Consider the following 20,389-nt stretch of genomic DNA (forward strand, 5'->3'; position numbering starts at 1 on the left):
CCAGTCTGATTTTTACTTGGTTTCTATGGCTTGAATCCTTTCCTAATACCAACCACTTTACAGCATGTGCTGGGTACTTTTAACGAACCACCGACAAGAGTGCATTTTATGTGGCATCAGCACAGGACTCTTCGATTGTAATTTTAGGAAAATTTCGTCTCTATTTCTAGTAGGTTAAGTGACCTTCTATAAAGTCTACAAGCTCCTTTCCCTTAGCCTATGCAACTGTCTGTTAGAGTGGTACATGTAATATGAGGGGTGGAACTCTGACAAAAGTCTATCACCATTTATAACCCAGTGAATTAAGCCCACCTGCCTACCTTGCAATAGCGCTGATAGCATATCATTTGCTGGCAGGTCCACTCTACACCCACTGATGGCTAGCAGGGATTGAAGTGGTAACAGTAAACTCATGATTTACAATTTCCATTGCCTTTAGCCCCTACTAACCTCTGAAGGCTCTGCCAAAAACAGGTCATGGATGCTGCCCCTCCACTTCTCTCTAAACCATAAATAGCATAGAAACCAAGAAAACAGGTAGTGGAAAGGTTCTTAAAAAAATGTGCCCTCACCCCCTTTTCCTGTATCAGGTTTATGTTGGCTCCCATCCCTTGGTAAGAGGGAAGAGGAGCAAGAAGTGGGTTAAGGAAGAATTAAAAGATTGGTTTGCAAGGGAGCATGAGATGTATTACCTGTTCTTTGTCTCTTCTCTGCGCAGACATAAAATATGTGCCTTGGCTACAGAAAGGAAAGGAGGTGGGACTGATTCCAAAACAGGGACTACCCCCAACTATAGGGTCACATTGTGAGAACCTCTATGTAGTCACTTAAGCCTGTTAAAAACAGCAACCAAATCTCTTTCCCTTGACACCATGTTGTATTAAATAAGAAAGGGGTGCCTTAGACAATGTAGTCCTAAATACCACTAGGATATGAAATGGTTGCTACTGGCAAGCTGGTGAATATAGGTAACCTAGGGTTAAAAACAACCACATCCCTTTTCCCAAACAAAATAACGTCCTTGTTCCCTTGTTGTATGATGTAATGATATATATATATTTAAAGAGATTGTATTGTCAGCGAAAGTTTTAGTCACTTTGGATGGAAGGCAGGGAGGAAGGAAGTTTGGTTGATAGGTAGGTAGGTAAGTCTATACACAGGTAGGTAAGTAGGTGTCACTCACCCCCCCCCCCCGGGAAGGGTTTCACATTTCACCAGTGTCCTGCACTCTGTGGCGTGGCAGCGTGCATTTTAATTTATGGAACCCTTGTTTTGGGAATGTGTGTATGCATGCGTGTGTGTGTGTATTTAACCATGAGAAAAATTAGGTAAACAGGTATATATACACACATATATATACATATATATATATATATATATATACATACATATATACATACATACACATGATAATAAATGTGCTCCTTCTCTCTCTCTCTGTCTCTTTCTCACGCACACACACATACACACACTATTACAACTGCTCTCCCTTAGACTTGCTGCTTACACCTGTGTTGTGGGTAGGGAGGTACGGAGGCTTAGGGGGCAGAAGGTTTTATAGCTGTGACCTCACTGATACCACCACCACCACTACAAACAAAACAGCAACAATATATCCATACACACACACACGTGTGTCTATTACATATATGCATATATATGTGTGTGTGTGTATATATATATATATATACACACACACAGATATATCAATGGACAGAGAGAGAGAGAGAGAGAGAGAGAAGGAGAGTAATTTTCTTTAAGGTGTTTGGTTTTCTTTAGCGTTTTCTCTCTCTCTCTCTCTCTCTGTGCAGTGGGTGTGCCACGTGTGTGGGTGTGAAATTAGAATGTTGCTATTCTGCATTCCGGGCCTTCACACTACCACGGCCACCAGTACCAGTACAACCACCCCCTGCCCCACACACACTACCTTCCCTGGTTCTGTTATAGATAGTACGTCACCACCACCTCTTCTACTACTACTACTAGTACTATTACTGTATTATATAAGTTTAACTTTGTGTGTGTGAAGGAATATTTTCGTATATATATATATATATATATATATCATCATCATCGTTTAACGTCCGTTCTCCATGCTAGCATGGGTTGGACAGTTCGACCGGGGTCTGGGAAGCCAGGAGGCTGCACCAGGCTCCAGTCTTATCTGGCAATGTTTCTACAGCTGGATGCCCTTCCTATATATATGTATATATATATATATGGACACATGTAAAATGTACATGTACCCACACACACACATATGCACACTTAGTTATTGGACTGTACGGCCATGCTGGGGCACTGACTTGAAGGGTTCAGATGAACAAGTCAACCCCAGTACTTATTCTTTTTAGAGCTAGGTACATTTATTCTGTGGGCCACTTTTGCCGAACCACTAAGTTACAGAGGCATAACACATACACACACTGGTACAGATGTAGCTGTGTGGTTGAGAAACCTGCTTCTCAATTACACGTTCTGGTGTTCAATCCCAGTGCATGTTCAATGGCAGTGGTTCCCAACCATTTTTTTTACATATGAATCCGTTTAATCATCATCATCATCATCATCATCATCATCGTTTAACGTCCGTTTTCCGCGCAAGCACGGGTTGGACGGTTCGACCGGGGTCTGGGAAGCCAGGGGCAGCACCAGGCTCCAGTCTGATCAGGCAGTGTTTCTACGGCTGGATGCCCTTCCTAACGCCAACCACTCCGCGAGTGTAGTGGGTGCTTTTTACGTGCCACCTGCACAGGTGCCAGAGGGGTCTGGCATCGGCCACGATTGGTTGGTGCTTTTAACTTGCCACCGGCATGGAAGCCAGCCAAGGCAGCGCTGGCATCGGCCACATTCAGATGGTGCTTTTGTGGACCTTCCCTCCCATAGCCATTTCATGTTTACAAACTAATTTTGTATAGGTTTGCAATAACATACTTTGAGAGAACATGTTTCAATGATTGGAGACATGTTAAAATATGCAAAACTTTAGAGAAAGAAACCCAGCTGTTTCTTGCATTGAATACATCTAAAGCAAAACTTTTTCATGCAGCCTTCAAATAGTAGTGAGGATCCTTGATTTACTGTTTTGCTTATGTGGACACCCCAAAATCTTATATGGGCCTCCAGTGACCATATGGACCCCAGCTGAAAACCACTGTGTCTATGGTATCCCTGAACAGACCAAAGTCTTGTGAATGGATTTGGTAGACAGAGACTGAATGTTTATATGTGTGTGTGTGTGTGTGTGTGTGTGTTTGCCTTTCTCAAGACATCACATGATGGTTGTAAAAGAGCATCACTGTCATATAAGCGGTGTTGTTCATTTCCAGCTTTCTGTGAAAAACATGTCTGCTGTCCATGGGGAAATATTAGCTTGCTCAGAAAAAGGGGAGGGTTGGCAACAGGAAGAAGGGCGTCTAGCTGTAGACTATCTGCCTCAACAAAAATCTGTCTATCCCAAGCAAGGAAAAGTGGAAGCTAAATGATGATGATATATAAATGGGTAAAGACCCCCTTCGGTCATGAACGACCATGAGATTGCACCTAGAAAGTCCCCTTCTGAGGCACAAGTCTGGGCATAGTTGTTTATGCAAGACCAGCAGTCGCCCATGCATACCAGCCTCTCCTCTCCATGTCATCGATGTTTTCCTAGGGAAAGGCAAGGGGCCGATACAGCTTGGCACCAGTGATGCTGCAACTCATTTCTACAGCTGAGTGAACTGGAGCAACGTAAATAAAGTGTCTTGCTCAAGAACACAACACACAGCCCAGTCCAGGAATCAAACTCACTACCTCATGATTGTGAGCCCGATGCTCTAACCATTGAGCCATGCGCCTTCACTACTATCTTTCTGTCTGTCTGTCTGTCTGTCTATCTACCTATCTGTCTGTCTGTGTATCTATTTATTGGTCTGTATCTGTCTATCTCTCTCCTCTCTTTCTTTCTATCTACTTCTCTCTCTCTCTCTATCTACCCATTTATCCATCCATCCACCTATCTATTTGTCTCTCTCTCTCTCTCTCTCTCTGTGTATTCAATGAGAAATGACACGTTTCTGTAAAGTAGCTGAGTCAGTGATAAGTACAGCCATGGGATTCATGAGATTGATTTTGAAGTACATTGGTTTTGCATTAATGATCAAATCATAGAAGTACGTCAGAACTTTTTGGACTTTTTATTCTTGACTGTACTATTAAGAAATAGCTATAAAAGTGAGTGTAAAATGTTTTTGTGTTACATATTAAATGGGTAAAATGACTGTGTTTTCTTTTTTACTGTGCAAATTGCCTCATATTAAAAGACACAGTCTAAAACCTAGTTACTTGTCAAACAAGTACTACTCCAAAATATATATATCAGAATATCATCATCATTAACAATCATCATCATCATTTAACACCCATGTTTTATGCTGGCATGGATTGATATATAATATATGATATTCATTCATTTATTCATCTTTAACCCTTTCGTGACCAACCCAGCTGAAACCGGCTCTAGCTCTGTAGTACAAATGTCTTGTTTTCATAAATTTGGAATTAAAATCTTCCACCAAACCTTAGTCACAATTTATGTTCCTAACACTAGCTGAATGATGACTAAGTTATTTTACTAATTTCCTTGTTATATTTAACCCTTTAGTATTTAAACCAGCCATATCCGGCCAAAATATTTAATCTGTTTTATGTTCAAACTGACCAGATCCAGGCTCTCACACCTACCCTACAATGTTATTCTACATTAAGTAATTACACCATCAAGATCTTGAAGATATGAGAGAATGCATGATTAATTCAAATCAATGGGAATCAATAAGCATTATGTTTGATAGAATAATCTGAACACTGAAGGGTTAAAGTAATTGAAAGAAACAATGTAATGAAAGGGTTAAGCCATACTGCACCTACAGTGTGTATGGACATTTCCCAACAAAATATTTTGAGTAATGATACACTTCAGGTTAAGTAAAGAAAGCTAAATCTAATTTGAATGAACATTTCCTTACCTGATAAATATTTATGTGTTTTTAGCCACGCATTTTTCCACTAAGTAAGTAATCCAGGTATGTAGTACCTAAAATGTACCTTGAAAGGAGAGCAAGTTTCCTGTTGCACTCAAGCACAAAGGGGTCACATCCTCCCACAGTTTTACAAATTAATACATAATAAAGTAACACAAATTAATTCAGCAAGGATCTACTTGTATCCCTTTTTTAATAAATGCCTCCTTCAACTAACACATTCATACACACACACACCAAATAAAAGTGCTGTGAAATGTGACACAAAACCAAAGATCAGGGTCAGTGGAGGGCTCCTCATTCCAACCCAATAGCGAATGTAGTACAATGTGGGGTATTAGCCCCAGTATAGGCTAGTGTGTGGATATCAACCCCGTTTTCTGTATGTTACTATTTACATGCACATAGTCTGCTTGTGTGTGTGTGTGTGTCTGTGTCTGTGTGTGTGTGTGTGCGCACCTTAAAGAGTGGCAACTATAAAGGAACCAAACTACTTGATCAGGTTATGAAGATCACCAAGAGTCACAGAACAACTGATCCATGACATAGTAGACCCAGATGAGATATGGTTTGGCTTCGTGCCCGGATGGGGTACCATGGATGCAATCTCCCTTGAGAAACAACTGCAGTATTTCTCTGGGTGTTTTATGTTACTGACTTCAAAAGATTGAACAGTAAACTTGACCTCAGCAGGACATGAACTCAGAATGTAAAGAACTGGAACAAATTCTACAAAGCATTTTTCCAGTGCTCTAACAATTCTGCAAGCTTGCTGCTTACCAATAATAATAATAATTAATAATAATAATGGTTTCAAATTTTGCTACAAGGGTAGCAATTTGGGGAGAGGGGATTAGTTGATCACATTGACCCCAGTGTTCAACTGGTACTTAATTTATTGACCCCCAAAAGGATGAAAGGCAAAGTCGATCTTGGTGGAATTTGAACTCTGAACATAGTCACAAAAGAAATACCACTAAGCATTTCATCCAGCGTGCTAACAATTCTGCAAGCTTGCTACTTTAACAATAATAACAAGAGCACTCAGAGAGCGCAAACCTTCGCCAAGGCAACACCAACATCCTCTCAACAATTAGCCGGAGATGATTTTTGAAATGAGATCTGAAATGAACTTGACTGCTCTGACAAACGAGAATACTAAAAATGAACCCGAGTGCTCTCAAAAATTAAGTAAAAAAAAAAACAGGGAAAATAATCCAGAATCCTTGTTTGGTACCGGAGTGATCCCAAAATCTAATTAGTTTGTGCTAGTTACAAGATCAAGCGTCCCTGAAAGTTTCATCTCATTCCATCCAGTGGTTCTCGAGATATCTTGGCCACGAACAAACAAACAAACATGACTGAAAACAATACCTCTGCCTTTGCTAAAGCAGAAGTAATAATAATCCTTTCTCCTAAAGGCACAAGGCCTGAAATTTGGCAGGAAGAGACTAGTCAATTACATCAACCCAAGTGTTTCACTGGTACTTAATTTATTGACCTGAGAGGATGAAAGGCAAAGTTGACCTCAGCAGAATTTGAACTCAGAACATAAAGACAGACAAAATGCCGTGGTGTGCTATCAATTCTGCCAGCGCACCACCTTAATAATAATAATAATAATAATAATAATAATAAGTAGGAGTAGTAGTAGTAGTAGTAGTTGTAGTATAGCATTAATTGGTTCAGCTAGCAATTTGTTCCAGTAAGAATATAAAAGTTCAATGAAGCCAAAGAAAAATATACAAATGCTTATAAAATATATATATTTTTTTTAAATGGCGATTCAAATAAAATCAAAAACTTATAAAAGATGCACTTAAACGTGTTAAAATAATATCTTTACAAGGTAAAAAAAACATAAAAGATATGTAACAAAGGACAGTTTATCCCAACAACATACATGAGAGTGCGTGTGTGTGGGATGTCCTATTACCGGCGGGGGAAGGGTCTTGTGAAGCTTAAATCAACAACCATGAACATTTACAAAGATAAAATAAGATGATAGCATGTCAAGCTATACATTTCTGTTTTCTCAGAAGTGAACTAAAGGAAACAATTCGATTGGGCAAACGGTATGAATTTAAATAGTCTTCAAAGTTTAGAAAACCTAATTTGCATTCAAATAAAAAAAAAGAAATTTCTTTCAAAATTCTTTTGTATAAATACTTCTTTCCATTTGCATTGTGTATTTTAGTTTTCTTTTAAACCTCTTCATAATAACCTCCCCGAGACCAATCCAGGTTGCATCATATAAAGTACCTGCTTTAGAGTAACCTCAATCAAAAATTAAGACATTTCCTGCAAAATTTCATGTTGAATTGCTTCAAGCACCTGCTTAACAAGAACCATGTTATTTTAATAAATTGTTAATTATTTTCAAAATTAATTGAAATAAAGGCAAAGGTGATAAAAGAATTACACACACACACACACACACACATATATATATATATATTATATATATATATATATATATATATATACACACACATATATGTGGGAAGGGATTCATGCACATTTTATTCTTATATTGGTCTCAAATTTTGGCACAAGGTCAATGATGCCAGAGCTCAAATGGCACTTATTTTATCAGCCCTGGACTACAGCCATATGGGATACTGCATTCAGAGATTTTTAGACAATCACATCAACCCAACTATTTATTTTATTCATTACTAATTTTAAAATGCCTAAGCACTAATTTGACATAAAACAGACACAATCCATTTTACACAAACACAGGCAGAAAAACTCATACAACACACACACACATATATATATTTCTTTATTGTTCACAGAGGGCTAAACATAGAGGGGACAAACATAGATAGACAAAGGGATTAAGTCGACTACATCGACCCCAGTGCATAACAGGTATTTATTTAATCAACCCTGAAAGGCTGAAAGGCATAGTCGACCTCGGCAGAATTTGAACTCAGAACATAACAGCAGACAAAATACCTATTTCTTTACTACCCACAAGGAGCTAAACACAGAGAGGACAAACAAGGACAGACAAACAAGGACAGACAAACGGATTAAGTCGATTATATCTTTTAGTGAGGAATCAATCCGTATTATCTCCATTTTTCCAACAGTATTCATTTTGAGGGATTAATATACTATACTTAAATGCATTCACTTAGACTAGCAATACTCCAAATATTGCATAGATAATTCATACATATACACGTATTAGCAATAGATATTCCTCAAATAATTAATTTTATAACACAAATTAAATGAATAAATAATCCAACATTCTAATATCCGAAAGTTGATGAACAAACTAAATTTGTTTCACCATTTTCCTATTTGTATTATATATAAATATATATATATATATATGCACAAATATGCACACACCTACATATATATTTATATGTAAATTCACACATATACACATACACACACACACACACACACACACACACACACAGTTACATAGACATACTCATGTAGCACACAAATAAGAACTGACACTGACATTTACATCCCCACACATACAGAAGTTGTATACATGTACACACACCATATTTAATCCAGTTACATTTGTATCAGTGACAAATATTGTCTTAAAAATGTGTGTTAATTACACTCTTAAAATTTCATAGCTTATTGAATATTTCCCACAATATATTTATGTAGTAAAACCACCATACATATATATATAACTAGAGAAAGGACTTGTTTCTCACAGACATGGGCGATATAAAAGTTTGGATGTGAATATATTATCTTAGCAAATACTATATTGTCAAACATAATCCACGAAGGTAACGAATGTTAAAAACACTAGCCCAAAGTGCCGTGCAAAGGGATTGAACCGGGGACCATGTGTTTGGGAAGCAAACTTCTTACCACACAGCCACACCCACACATGTATTAGTAAACTGATGCATGTAAGCATCAGTCATAACAGTCAGGCATTGGCTCCCAATGCAGGATGACTGCGACCCTGACAACTGGTCGAACCCCACGCCAGGATAGAAAGCACATATTAATCGCCTTACCCCTACCAGCGTCGCATTACTACCAGCGTCATCTTACTGACACTTGTGCCGGTGTGCAGGTGACACGTAAAAAAAAACACAATTTTTCCGTGACCGTTGCCAGTACTGCCTGACTGGCCCTCGTGCCGGTGGTGCGTAAAAAGCACCCGCTACACTCTCGGAGTGGTTGGCGTTGGGAAAGGCATCCAGCTGTAGAAACCTAGCCAGATCAAGATTGGAGCCTGGTGCAGCCATCTGGTTCGCCAGCCCTCAGTCATTCGTCCAACCCATGCTAGCATGGAAAGCGGACGTTAAACAATGATGACGATGATGATGAATCAACAATCGATTCAGATATGCATTAAAACCCATCAGACTGTCTTAATTTAAACAAAAGAGCCTTGTCACTTTGTCAGCGGCTGGCTTGGACTCTACAAAGGAGAAAGCTTAGATATATCCTAAAGAAAACTATACACACACACACACACGTATCTGTACATACATATGTACATAGGTATGTATAGATGTAGTGTGTATGTATTTCTCTTTCTACACCCACACACGGCTATTGTCTACCTTCAAAACTGCTTAACTTGCCTGTCCTGTATTTTTTGTGTCATTAACAATTTTCATGTTGTTCCTACACTTCTTGAACTGCCACAGAAAACAATATTTTTATATGAATGTGTGTGTGTGCATATCTACTTATGTAAGTGTGTGCATGTGTGCATGTGTGTGTGTGTGTGCATATCCTCATGCATTTTCGGCCAAAACGAAGGAGCAAGCAGGTCGGTCCTTCCCAGCTTCGTCCAGCCCTGTCTGTCCTGTTATTCTCGCAATCACTCACTACCAAATTTGGGCAGTACGTTGGAAGTCTGGAGACATAGGTGGCGTTTGGGTTGCTCGGCTAGTGGGGTAGGTGGGCATGCGGGTGGGCTGCAGCGATGGAGGTGGTTGTGGTGGTGGTGGTACCAACAAGTGGACAGGTGATGGTTAAGGGAGGGAAGTGTGGGAATAATATATTACAGAAACCAGGCCACATTCACATATACACATGCACACACACATATATTCACATATCTGTGTGTGTGTGCATATATATATATGTATGTATGTATGTGTGTGTGTGTATATATATATAATGTACATACATACCGAGAGTTATGCACATACACACACGTATATATATATACATACATATATATATATATATATATATATATATATATATATATACACACACACACATACATATACACACACGTATATATATATATATATATATATATATACATATATAAAATAGTTGGGTGGGTGGTGTGTGTATGTGTGTGTGTGAAGGAACCTCCCTTGTCTCTCCAGTTTAGCACCCTGGAAAGATAGCCACAAAACAGTGATTTTTTGAGTAAAAGCTCACAATGGGATAAAACTCCCACTACTACTACTACTACTACTACTACTCTCTCTCTCTCTCTCTTTCTTTTTTTTCTCTCTGGTATGACTCACAGATAGAAGCACTGAGGTCATGAGAATATTTTGGTCGGCAATAGTTGTGACACCGGTGACAGTGAGTTGGCAGAAATATCTTATGGTTATATAGTCTTTTCTATGATCTCCGTTCAAATCTAAGCAGGGTGTAAGGGAATGGGGTGGGGGAGCTCATGTCATCTTGGCCTTTTTTTTCATATTCTTCTCTGATCTAAGAAAAAGCTTTATCAGAGGCTGCAAAGCATCGCTTTCTCGCTAAGAATGATTTTCTGGGGATTTGGTTTCAGTGAGTATCAGGCTCCTTAGGCAAGTATCTTCTACCACAGCCTCAAAGTCTATCGATGGCTTGTGTGTGAAACATGGGATGACACCTTTGCACCACACCAGCAACAACCTTCCAACCTGTGGATCTTTTTTCGGGTAGTCGTTGCTAGTGAGGGTTTTATGAGGTCGCAGTGCAAACCCTACCTCAACCTCTTTAAGTGGCCATTTTTTTTTCTTTTTTATGACACACAGAGGAAACGGATCTATTTTTTTTGGAATGCTGGTTCCCACACAGTACTACGGCAATGTGAAATAAAATGTTTTACTCAAGAACACAACATGCTACACAGTCCACGAATCGAACCCAAGATCTGGTGGTTGTGAATGTGTCACCCTAACCACTAGACTACAGACTTGTGTCAAGGCTCATTTTGTGAGTGTATGTATGTGTGTGTGCATATGTGTATGCATGTGTGTGTGTGCAACAAAACCTCAATAAGCTAAATATCTTTAAATAAGTTTTACCCTAGCAGAATTAGAACCCCTGTGAATGTGAAGAACTATCACACAATAGCAATGCACGATATATTATACGTTTCGAATTTTGGCACAAGGCCAGCAATTTCAGGAGAGAGGTAAATCAATGGCAGTGCTCATTTGGTACTTCTTTTATCAACCCTGAAAAGATGAAAGACGAAGTCTTTGAACTCAAAACATGAAGGCGGACAACAAAATGTCGCAAAGCATTTTGCCCCACGTTGCGAATGATTCTGCCAGCTCTCCAACCTGATATATGATATAATATGAACAACAAAGCCACTATAAACCAAAACCCCTTTAACAAGTACGACCCCATGAGAATGAAGGACAACTTAGAATAATGAGTACGCATTTGGAAGAAGCCCCTATTCAAGAAAAATCCATGAACGGTAGTTTCTTCTTTCCTTTCCCTGCCTAGTTTCAGGGACCTGTAAAAAGATCATGTGCACACTAGATTTTCTCCGAGTGTGGTCGTTGCCGGTGCCACGGGACTGGCTCCTCCTGTGCAGGTGGCACGTAAGCCATAAAACAAAACTGAAATGCATAGAAAATTGTAAAATGACCCAATCCAGACAAAAGTTTACTGATTACAGAACATTTGAGCTCATGACTAGGATTTGAAGGTTTGACCACAATTTAAAGTGAATTCCTTTAATCACACATTTGTGGTATCTCATGTGTGTCTAAGCATTTTTTTTTGATCAATAGTGGTTTTGAGAAGAGAATATTTCAAGTGCCCTGGGTGTGGTTTACAGAGGAAAATGCATCAACAACACAAACCTGTCCATTGTTTTGGTTAAGTAAAGATTGTACATCATCGTCTACTATGTCGCAAATCTGGTAGAACATCTGACGAAATGGTGGTAGGATATGGGCTCGGAACTTATAAGTACTCTGGAAAAACAAATGAATATATAGACAGACGGATAAATGGAAAGACACATGGATATATATAGACAAACAGGTGTAGTTTTGACAATGATTTTAAGAAACAGAGGCCATAGTAAAAAGACAATCGTTGTTATTAGTTGTGGTTCAGCAGCTTGCTTTGCAATCAAATAGCTTCAAGTTCAATCCCTAACTGGTTTCCAAGCAAAATAAAATTTCCCCAGAACCGGACATGGTTTTGCAGAAGATTGGGAAAGAATGATATTCATGTACAACATTGCATATCATCACACACACACACACACAAACACACACATACACACACACACACACACACACACGCACACACAGTTGTTTGGATTCAGGGTTATTAGTGGAACAATTATTCTGAAAGCACCCTTCCTGGTGATCTGAAACTTGCAATAGATGGCATACTCTATTGTGATGAGATTATATATATATATATATATATACACACACACACACAGAGATATACATGCATGTATATATATATATATACACATATGTGTGTGTGTGTAATGGATCAATCAGAAGTCAACTCATCATTCACTTTATATGCAAACAAACCAACCCACCCACAAAACCAAACATAAACACAAATTATTCAAACATTGGAATATATCTAATGCTGAAAAGAAGAAGGGAAATCTCATGTTTCTGGCAGGAACAGGAGACTTCTGAGAATCCTTTTCCAAAGAAAAATTTTTTTAATTTTTTATTTCAACTGGTTTTGAAGGATTATACAAACTAGGATTAGAGAGAGACAGAATGAGAGAGAGAGAGAGAGACAAAGGGTTAGGAGGGAGGGTAAGAGAGAAGGAAACAGTAAGAAGTATTAGTGGTAGGAGGTGGTGTCACTAGTCAGAGAGAGAGAGAGAAAATAAAAAGGAATGCAAGCAGGTTTCATAGGCTCTGATGGAGGAAGGGAGAGAGGAAGGTAGGATTAACTTAATAAAGAATATACACATACAAGCGGCAACCAGTAACGGTGACACATGGGGGTCATGCACACATTTGCACATACAGACATGCACGCATTCCAACAGGTCATAAGCCTAGTTCTCTCATCTGACTCATACATATGTATGTAAATAAACACATTATCAGGGAAAGAAGAGGAGGAGGATGGGGAGTGCGGGTGGGTGGGGGGGGACAAAATGAATTAATGTCTGACTGAGAAGTTTCTTACACCCTCTCTCTTTCTCTCTCTCTCCCCATTTATTTACCTCCATCTATCTACCTGTAATTTTCAGTCTGCCTTTCTACATCTATCTACCAAAGCATCTACCTATCTCTCTATCTCTCTATCCGTCTAGTTATCTATGTCTGTCTATCTATCTACCTATATGTCCCACCTATATACCTATCTATTTCTTACATTCTTTATCCTATATCTATTTGTATTTATTGCTATCAATCTGTCTTATTTTTCATTACCAACCTGTTTTTCTATATCAGTCTCTCTCTCTCTCTCTCTCTATATATATATATATATATATATATAACAAACACCATCCGATCGTGGCCGTGCCAGCCTCGCCTGGCCCCTGTGCCGGTGGCATATAAAAAACACCATCCGAGCGTGGCCGTTCGCCAGCCTCGTCTGGCACCTGTGCCGGTGGCACGTAAAAAGCACCCACTACACTCATGGAGTGGTTGGCGTTAGGAAGGGCATCCAGCTGTAGAAACACTGCCAGATCTGACTGGCCTGGTGCAGCCTTTGGGCTTCCCAGACCCCAGTTGAACCGTCCAACCCATGCTAGCATGGAAAGCGGACGTTAAACGATGATGATGATGATGATGATATATATATATATATACACACACACACACCTGTCTCTATATACATGTCTGTCTATGTTGAAGCACACACATAAAGTTATAAGAAATAACATGTAAATATTGGATTGAAAATCCTTTAGGACAGAGAAAGTTAAAGGCTGCCTTCAGCTTGTGTTGTGTTCTTGAGCAAGACACTTTATTTCATGTTGCTCCAGTTCACTCAGCTGTAGAAATGAGTTGCGACGTCACAGGTACCAAGCTGTATCGGCCCCTTTGCCTTTCCCTTGGATAACACTGGTGGCGTGGAGAGGGGAGGCCGGTAGGCATGGGCAACTGCTGGTCTTCCATAAACAACTTTGCCCAGACTTGTGCCTCAGAAGAGAACATTCTAGGTGCAATCTCACATGGTCGTTCATGACCGAAGGTGGTCTTTACCCTTTATATATATATCTTATATATTTATATATATATATATATATATATAAACATCATATCATCTTCATGTAAGGATCAAACAGAATTTGTAGATTTTCTATGGCCTGATGCCCTTTCTGCCTCTCCAATCTTCCGTTTTCATTCAAACTATCCAAACCATGCCAACATAGCAAATGAGCGTCAAATAATGATGATGGTGATGATGATGATGATGATACACACACACACACACACACACACATATATAAAGAGAAAGGAAGAGTGAGAGAGGTGGGAGAGCTACATGCATAGATGTGTATCCGTCAGACTGAGTGTCGACATCCATGCATCTGTCTGTCAAATATGCCTCTGTCATTGCACGTATCTATTGGTCAGACTGACCCATTACATAAGTAAAATATTGTTACTGAAAACATACAATGTAAAGACTAAGAACAAGAAAATTACTAATTAGGCCAATTAGCTAAGAATGCTGGTGGGAAATTACTGGTCAAAGACCTGTGGAGACTTCCGTTCCCATCTGGATAGAAATGCCAATTAAAAGTTAGTCAGGTAACATTAACATTGACTGTTGTGGTTGTTATATAGCCTTGAGCCAGTCGACCTCTGACAAAGGATGTTCCAGTCCAGGAACTACATTGTCCAGTTTGACAATCATTTGTGTGTCTGTTATTCTATCCTAAAATGTGCTCGTCTCTGATAAAACAGACATGACATAAAAGGGATGCTAGGATGTCTCTACAAAATTCCTGTCCATACCATATTAGAGATCCCAACACTCTCAAGCTGCCCCTCTAGGCTAGGACAGAGACAACCTACTTGTCCAGCAATTTTCACTGCCACTATCAACCTTCTGTTGTCAAACAGTGAAGGGGACAAACACATACTCACACATACACACATCATCATTGTTTAACGTCCGTTTTCCATGCTAGCATGGGTTGGACAGTTCGACCGGGGATCTGGGAAGCCAGAAGGCTGCACCAGGCTCCAGTCTGATCTGGCAGTGTTTCTACAGCTGGATGCCCTTCCTAACGCCAACCACTCCGTGAGTGTAGTGGGTGCTTTTTACGTGCCACCGGCACAGGTGCCAGGCGAGGCTGGCAACGGCCACGATTGGATTGGTGCACACGTATATGTATATGAACTTTAGATTAGTTAGAATATGTTTGTAACATTTTTCAACTTCTGAAGGCAAATTCAATGCAGTTATCATGGAGAAAAAACTATAGGATTCTCAGATTCAGTGTTTTTGGCACTTTAGCCTTCTTCAATGGGAAACACCAACAACGGGTTTTCGCCTGCCAAATTCACTCACAGAACTTTGGCCTTCCCAAGGCTTTAGTAGAAGACTCTTGCTTAACCATCTTACAAACAATAACTCTGAGCACCTTTTCAAACATCATCTGTCTAACACCCGTGGACATGTTTACAGAGTCAGAAAACAGCACAGCTCCCATGACTTTCGGAAACATTTTTTCAGGCTAAGAGTTGGAACAAACTGCCGGCATCAGTTGTTAGTTGTCGGAGCACAGGATCCTTCAAAACTTCCATGCTTCCTGAGATTTGCCAACACTACGCCTGATTTTCTCCCCTCCATACACACACTAGCATGTATCTGACTCATACATTGTTCACTTTCCAGGCATTTGTACATTACTGCATATGCTTTATATGCACTTTTGACAAGTTGTGGTGCAACTGAGCACTGTATACAATAATTTCATTATATTAAGGTGATGCATAGTAGGACTAAACGCTAGACCATATGGTAGAAGAGTGTGCTTCTTAACACCACTGGCATGCAGAAGTATTCTCTTGTTGCTATTTAGCCCAGATCATCCATCATACACCAGACCCATGGCCAACACCTTTTATCAAAGGCTTGCTAGTTTAGGGCTGACATGAGGCTCACCAACAACAGTACCAACAACTGATGTAAATGTTTAAATTTGCAGACTTGCACAACTAACACAAATAAAAAGTAAAATAAGATTTCAAAAAAAAAAAAAAAAAGAAAGAGAGAGAGTAGAGAAGTAAAATGGTGTCCAACCTCTGCTTCTTCTTTTGTACGAGTTGTGGTTTCTCGTTGGTCTTTCCCTGGTAACAGTCCTGACCGGTTGATCGTAGCAACTTGACCCGTCTGTTTGGTGATTACTGTAGGTAATTTATAACTGAAGGTGCTACGTTTTGCTTTGATGTCAAACCCAGCATTGCCACCACCTATAAGGGGACAGAGAGAAATTTTATACTGAAAAATAGTCAGTTTTTAGGTGGACATGTCCTAAGGACAATGATAAATGTGCTGAGAGTAAGTTTTACAAAAAGCGGTTGATGTTATTGTGGTGGTTGTTGAAGTGGTGGGTGTTGTTGGGGTTGTGGTTGTTGTTATGGTGATAGTTATTGTTGTGGTTGTTGTTGTTATTGCTATGGTTGTGGTTTGGCTGTTGTTGTCTTCTTCTTCTTCTTCCAATCAGGACACACGCCATAAACTACAATAAGGGCCAGACTTGAAAAAAATAAATAAATAAATAAATAAATAACAGGGTTCATTTGTTTGACCAAAGCCCTTCAGGGCAGTGCACCAGCATGGTCACACAGTTCAATGACCGAAACAAATTAAGATATAAAAGACACAGCCCTGATCAACCAAAGCCTCATCATCATCATCGTTTAACGTCCGCTTTCCATGCTAGCATGGGTTGGACAGTTCGACTGGGGTCTGGGAAGCCAGGAGGCTGCACCAGGCTCCAGTCTGATCTGGCAGTGTTTCTACAGCTGGATGCCCTTCCTATCGCCAACCACTCCGAGAGTGTAGTGGGTGCTTTTTACATGCCACCGGCACAGAAAGTGAGTGAAATTTGGGAGAAGGAAATAACATGAAAGCACCCCGCTATATATATACATACATGTGTGTGTGTGTCAGTGTGTCTCTGTTTACATTCATGTCTTGTAACTTAGTAGCTCCACAAATAGAGGCAATATGGTTGGACTAAACCCATGAAAGCTATGTCCCAGTATAGCTGCAACCCCAACACTGAAACCAAGAACTAAAAGAGAAACAATACTTACGCTGTCGAACTCTGAAGTCAACAATCTGATATTTCTTTGCTGCTGGGTCTTTGCGAGGATCGTAGCCAAACTTTACCCACAGACTGCGCCAAGGTCCTGTGATGAAGTAATAGGCAACCAGCGGGAGTACGTACTTCAAGGTGTCACGCCGACACTCAATAGCACCACAAATGCCGTTCCTTGACCAAATCGGTTTCTGATCGAACAACTGCCAGCAGATGGAAAAAAGGGCCACAATGAAAATCACACATAAAGAGGTGGGTGGGAAAAGAGGAGGAGGAGAAGGAAGAAGAAATACGTATGCAAACTCACACAGACAACTACACACATTCTCACATGCACAAGCACACTACCAATTATATGCATAGATGCACATACACACACATTCATACATAGGCGCAGGCATGACAGTGTGGTAAGAAGCTTGCTTCCCAACCACATGGCTCTAGGTTCAGTCCCAAGTGTCTTCTACTATAGCTTCAGGCCGACCGAAGTGGATTTAGTAGATGGAAACTGAAAGAAGCCTGTCCTATATGTATATACCCTATGTGTGTGCGTCTTTGTGTCTGTGTCTGCCCCACCCCATCACCACTTGACAACCGGTGTTGGTGTATTTATGTCCCCGTAACTTGCTGGTTCAGCAAAAGAGACCAATAGAATAAGTACGAGGCTTAAAAAGTAAATCCTGAGGGTGATTTGTTTGACTGAAACCCTTTGGGGCGATGCTCCAGCATGGCCACAGTCAGATGACTGAAACAAGTAAAAGAATATAAGAATATACACACACACTGCATTCTTTATGGGTTTCAGTCTTTCGGCAATAGCATGATGGTGCATCACCCACCGTCAAGAAACTTCTAGTTGATCATTTCAACCTCCGTACATATCTTAATAATCTATATTTGGATTTTGGAAGCACTCCGTCGGTTACGACGACGAGGGTTCCGGTTGATCCAAATCAACGGAACAGCCTGCTCGTGAAATTAACGTGTAAGTGGCTGAGCACTCCACAGACACGTGTACCCTTAATGTAGTTCTCAGGGATATTCAGTGTGACACAGAGAGTGACAAGGCCAGCCCTTTGAAATACAGGTACAACAGAAACAGGAAGTAAGAGTGAGAGAAAGTTGTGGTGAAAGAGTACAGCAGGGATCACTGCCGTCCCCTGCCAGAGCCTCGCGGAGCTTTTAGGTGTTTTTGCTCAATAAACACTCACAACGCCCGGTCTGGGAATCGAAACCGCGATCCTATGACCGCGAGACCACTGCCCTAACCACTGGGCCATTGTGCCTCCACTATCTATATTTATCAAGTAGCCAAACATAAACAAGGCCACACACCGTCATAGTCAGTAGGCTTCTACACAATTTCAATTGACCAAATGCCACTCACAAGGTATAGGTCAACTCAAGAGACTTGGCCAAGGTGTTGCGCTGGGGGGATTGAATCTGCAAATACTGGAGTGCAAAACAAGTTCTTATGAGGCAACCTTGACAAGATTTTCTACTATAAGCTCAAGTGGACCAATATTTCATGAATGAAATTTGGTAAACAGAAGCATGTTGCATGGGAGGGTATGAGTGTGTGAGAAAGAGAGAGTGAGAGAGTATGTGTGTGTGTGTCTGTGCAAGTGTTAGCTGGTTGCTAGACAAAAAGAGCGCTGTATAATTAACAAAGCTTTAGCCCTGAGATGCATTTCTCCCATAGACCTTATGAAGTTGACAGATATGCCTCAGTGTTTCTTCAAATGAATTACTCCATAGAGTTGCAGTGTTGTGTGAGAGTGGCAATGCTGTATGGGCGTGAGACATGGTGTCTGAGGGAGAGACGGCAATTTTGAGAAGGACCAAGAGAGCAATGGTGAGAGAGATGTGTGAAGTAAGTCAACCTTAGCGGAATTTGAACTCAGAACGTAACGGCAGATGAAATACCTATTTCTTTACTACCCACGAGGGGCTATACACAGAGGAGACAAACAAGGACAGACAAACGGATTAAGTCGACTACATCGACCCCAGTGCATAACTGGTACTTAATTTATCGACGCCGAAACGATGAAAGGCAAAGTCGACCTCGGCGGGATTTGAACTCACAACGTAACGGCAGACGAGATATAGCTACACATTTCGTCTGGCATGCTAACGTTTCTGCCAGCTCGCCGCCTTGAAGAAGAGCCCATGGTTTCTGCAAGCACTTTGGAACCAGCAAGATTGGTGTTGTTAACATATTCAGTATAAACTATCTGGCAGGAAGGAGTTCCAGAAGACCAGTATTCTGGGGAGGAAGGACTGGGTGTAGTGATTAGTGTGGGTTCCAAGTGGTTGGACAAAACATGGCTGAGGAGAACAATCACAAGTGGTTCGGGAATGCCTATGGGGGAGGGGCACAAGACCAGCCAGCTCCTAGGATTATCATCATCATCTCACCATCATTTACCTTCTGTATTCCATACTGGCATGGGTTAGATGATTCAATAGGAACCAACAAGCCAAAGAACGGTGCCAAGCTCCAATGTCTGCTTTGGCATGGCTTCTACAATTGGATGCCCTTCTTAATGCCAACCACTTCACAGAGTGTACTGGATACTTTTTTAAGTGGCACAGGCACTAGTGAGATCACCAAGTACCTCACATGACAAGACCGATCGACTGAATAAGGGTAGAGTATTGGTGTTAAGGGGTTAAAGCATGATAGACGAACAGGAACAAGTGTCTTGTTGAAGAGGAGATACAGGAATTCTCCAGTTGGAAAGAGACAGAAAGAGACGGTGAGGGAAAACCCTCAAAGGACAAGGGGAATATAAAAGAGAGAATAGGGATGCTGAGTTTATGTGATGAGGTGGGTGGGGCAAATGATAAAAATCTTCCAGATGCTGGGGATTTT

General features: G+C 40.4%; 1 protein-coding gene across 2 annotated transcripts in view; it reads right to left on the minus strand.

Annotated features, from left to right (window-relative positions):
* Positions 1–20,389, minus strand: part of LOC115223034 (general transcription factor 3C polypeptide 5) — a 70,904-nt gene that overhangs the window by 43,135 nt on the left and 7,380 nt on the right. For both annotated transcript variants that reach the window (XM_036511823.1, XM_029793464.2), the window contains exons 6-8: positions 17,507–17,714; positions 16,488–16,657; positions 12,089–12,202 (exon numbers count right to left, since the gene is read on the minus strand). In XM_036511823.1, the coding sequence (XP_036367716.1) occupies positions 12,089–12,202; positions 16,488–16,657; positions 17,507–17,714 (492 nt within the window). The remainder of the gene's footprint in view (positions 1–12,088; positions 12,203–16,487; positions 16,658–17,506; positions 17,715–20,389) is intronic.

This window comes from Octopus sinensis, linkage group LG21 (assembly GCF_006345805.1).
Source record: "Octopus sinensis linkage group LG21, ASM634580v1, whole genome shotgun sequence".
NCBI lineage: Eukaryota > Metazoa > Mollusca > Cephalopoda > Octopoda > Octopodidae > Octopus > Octopus sinensis.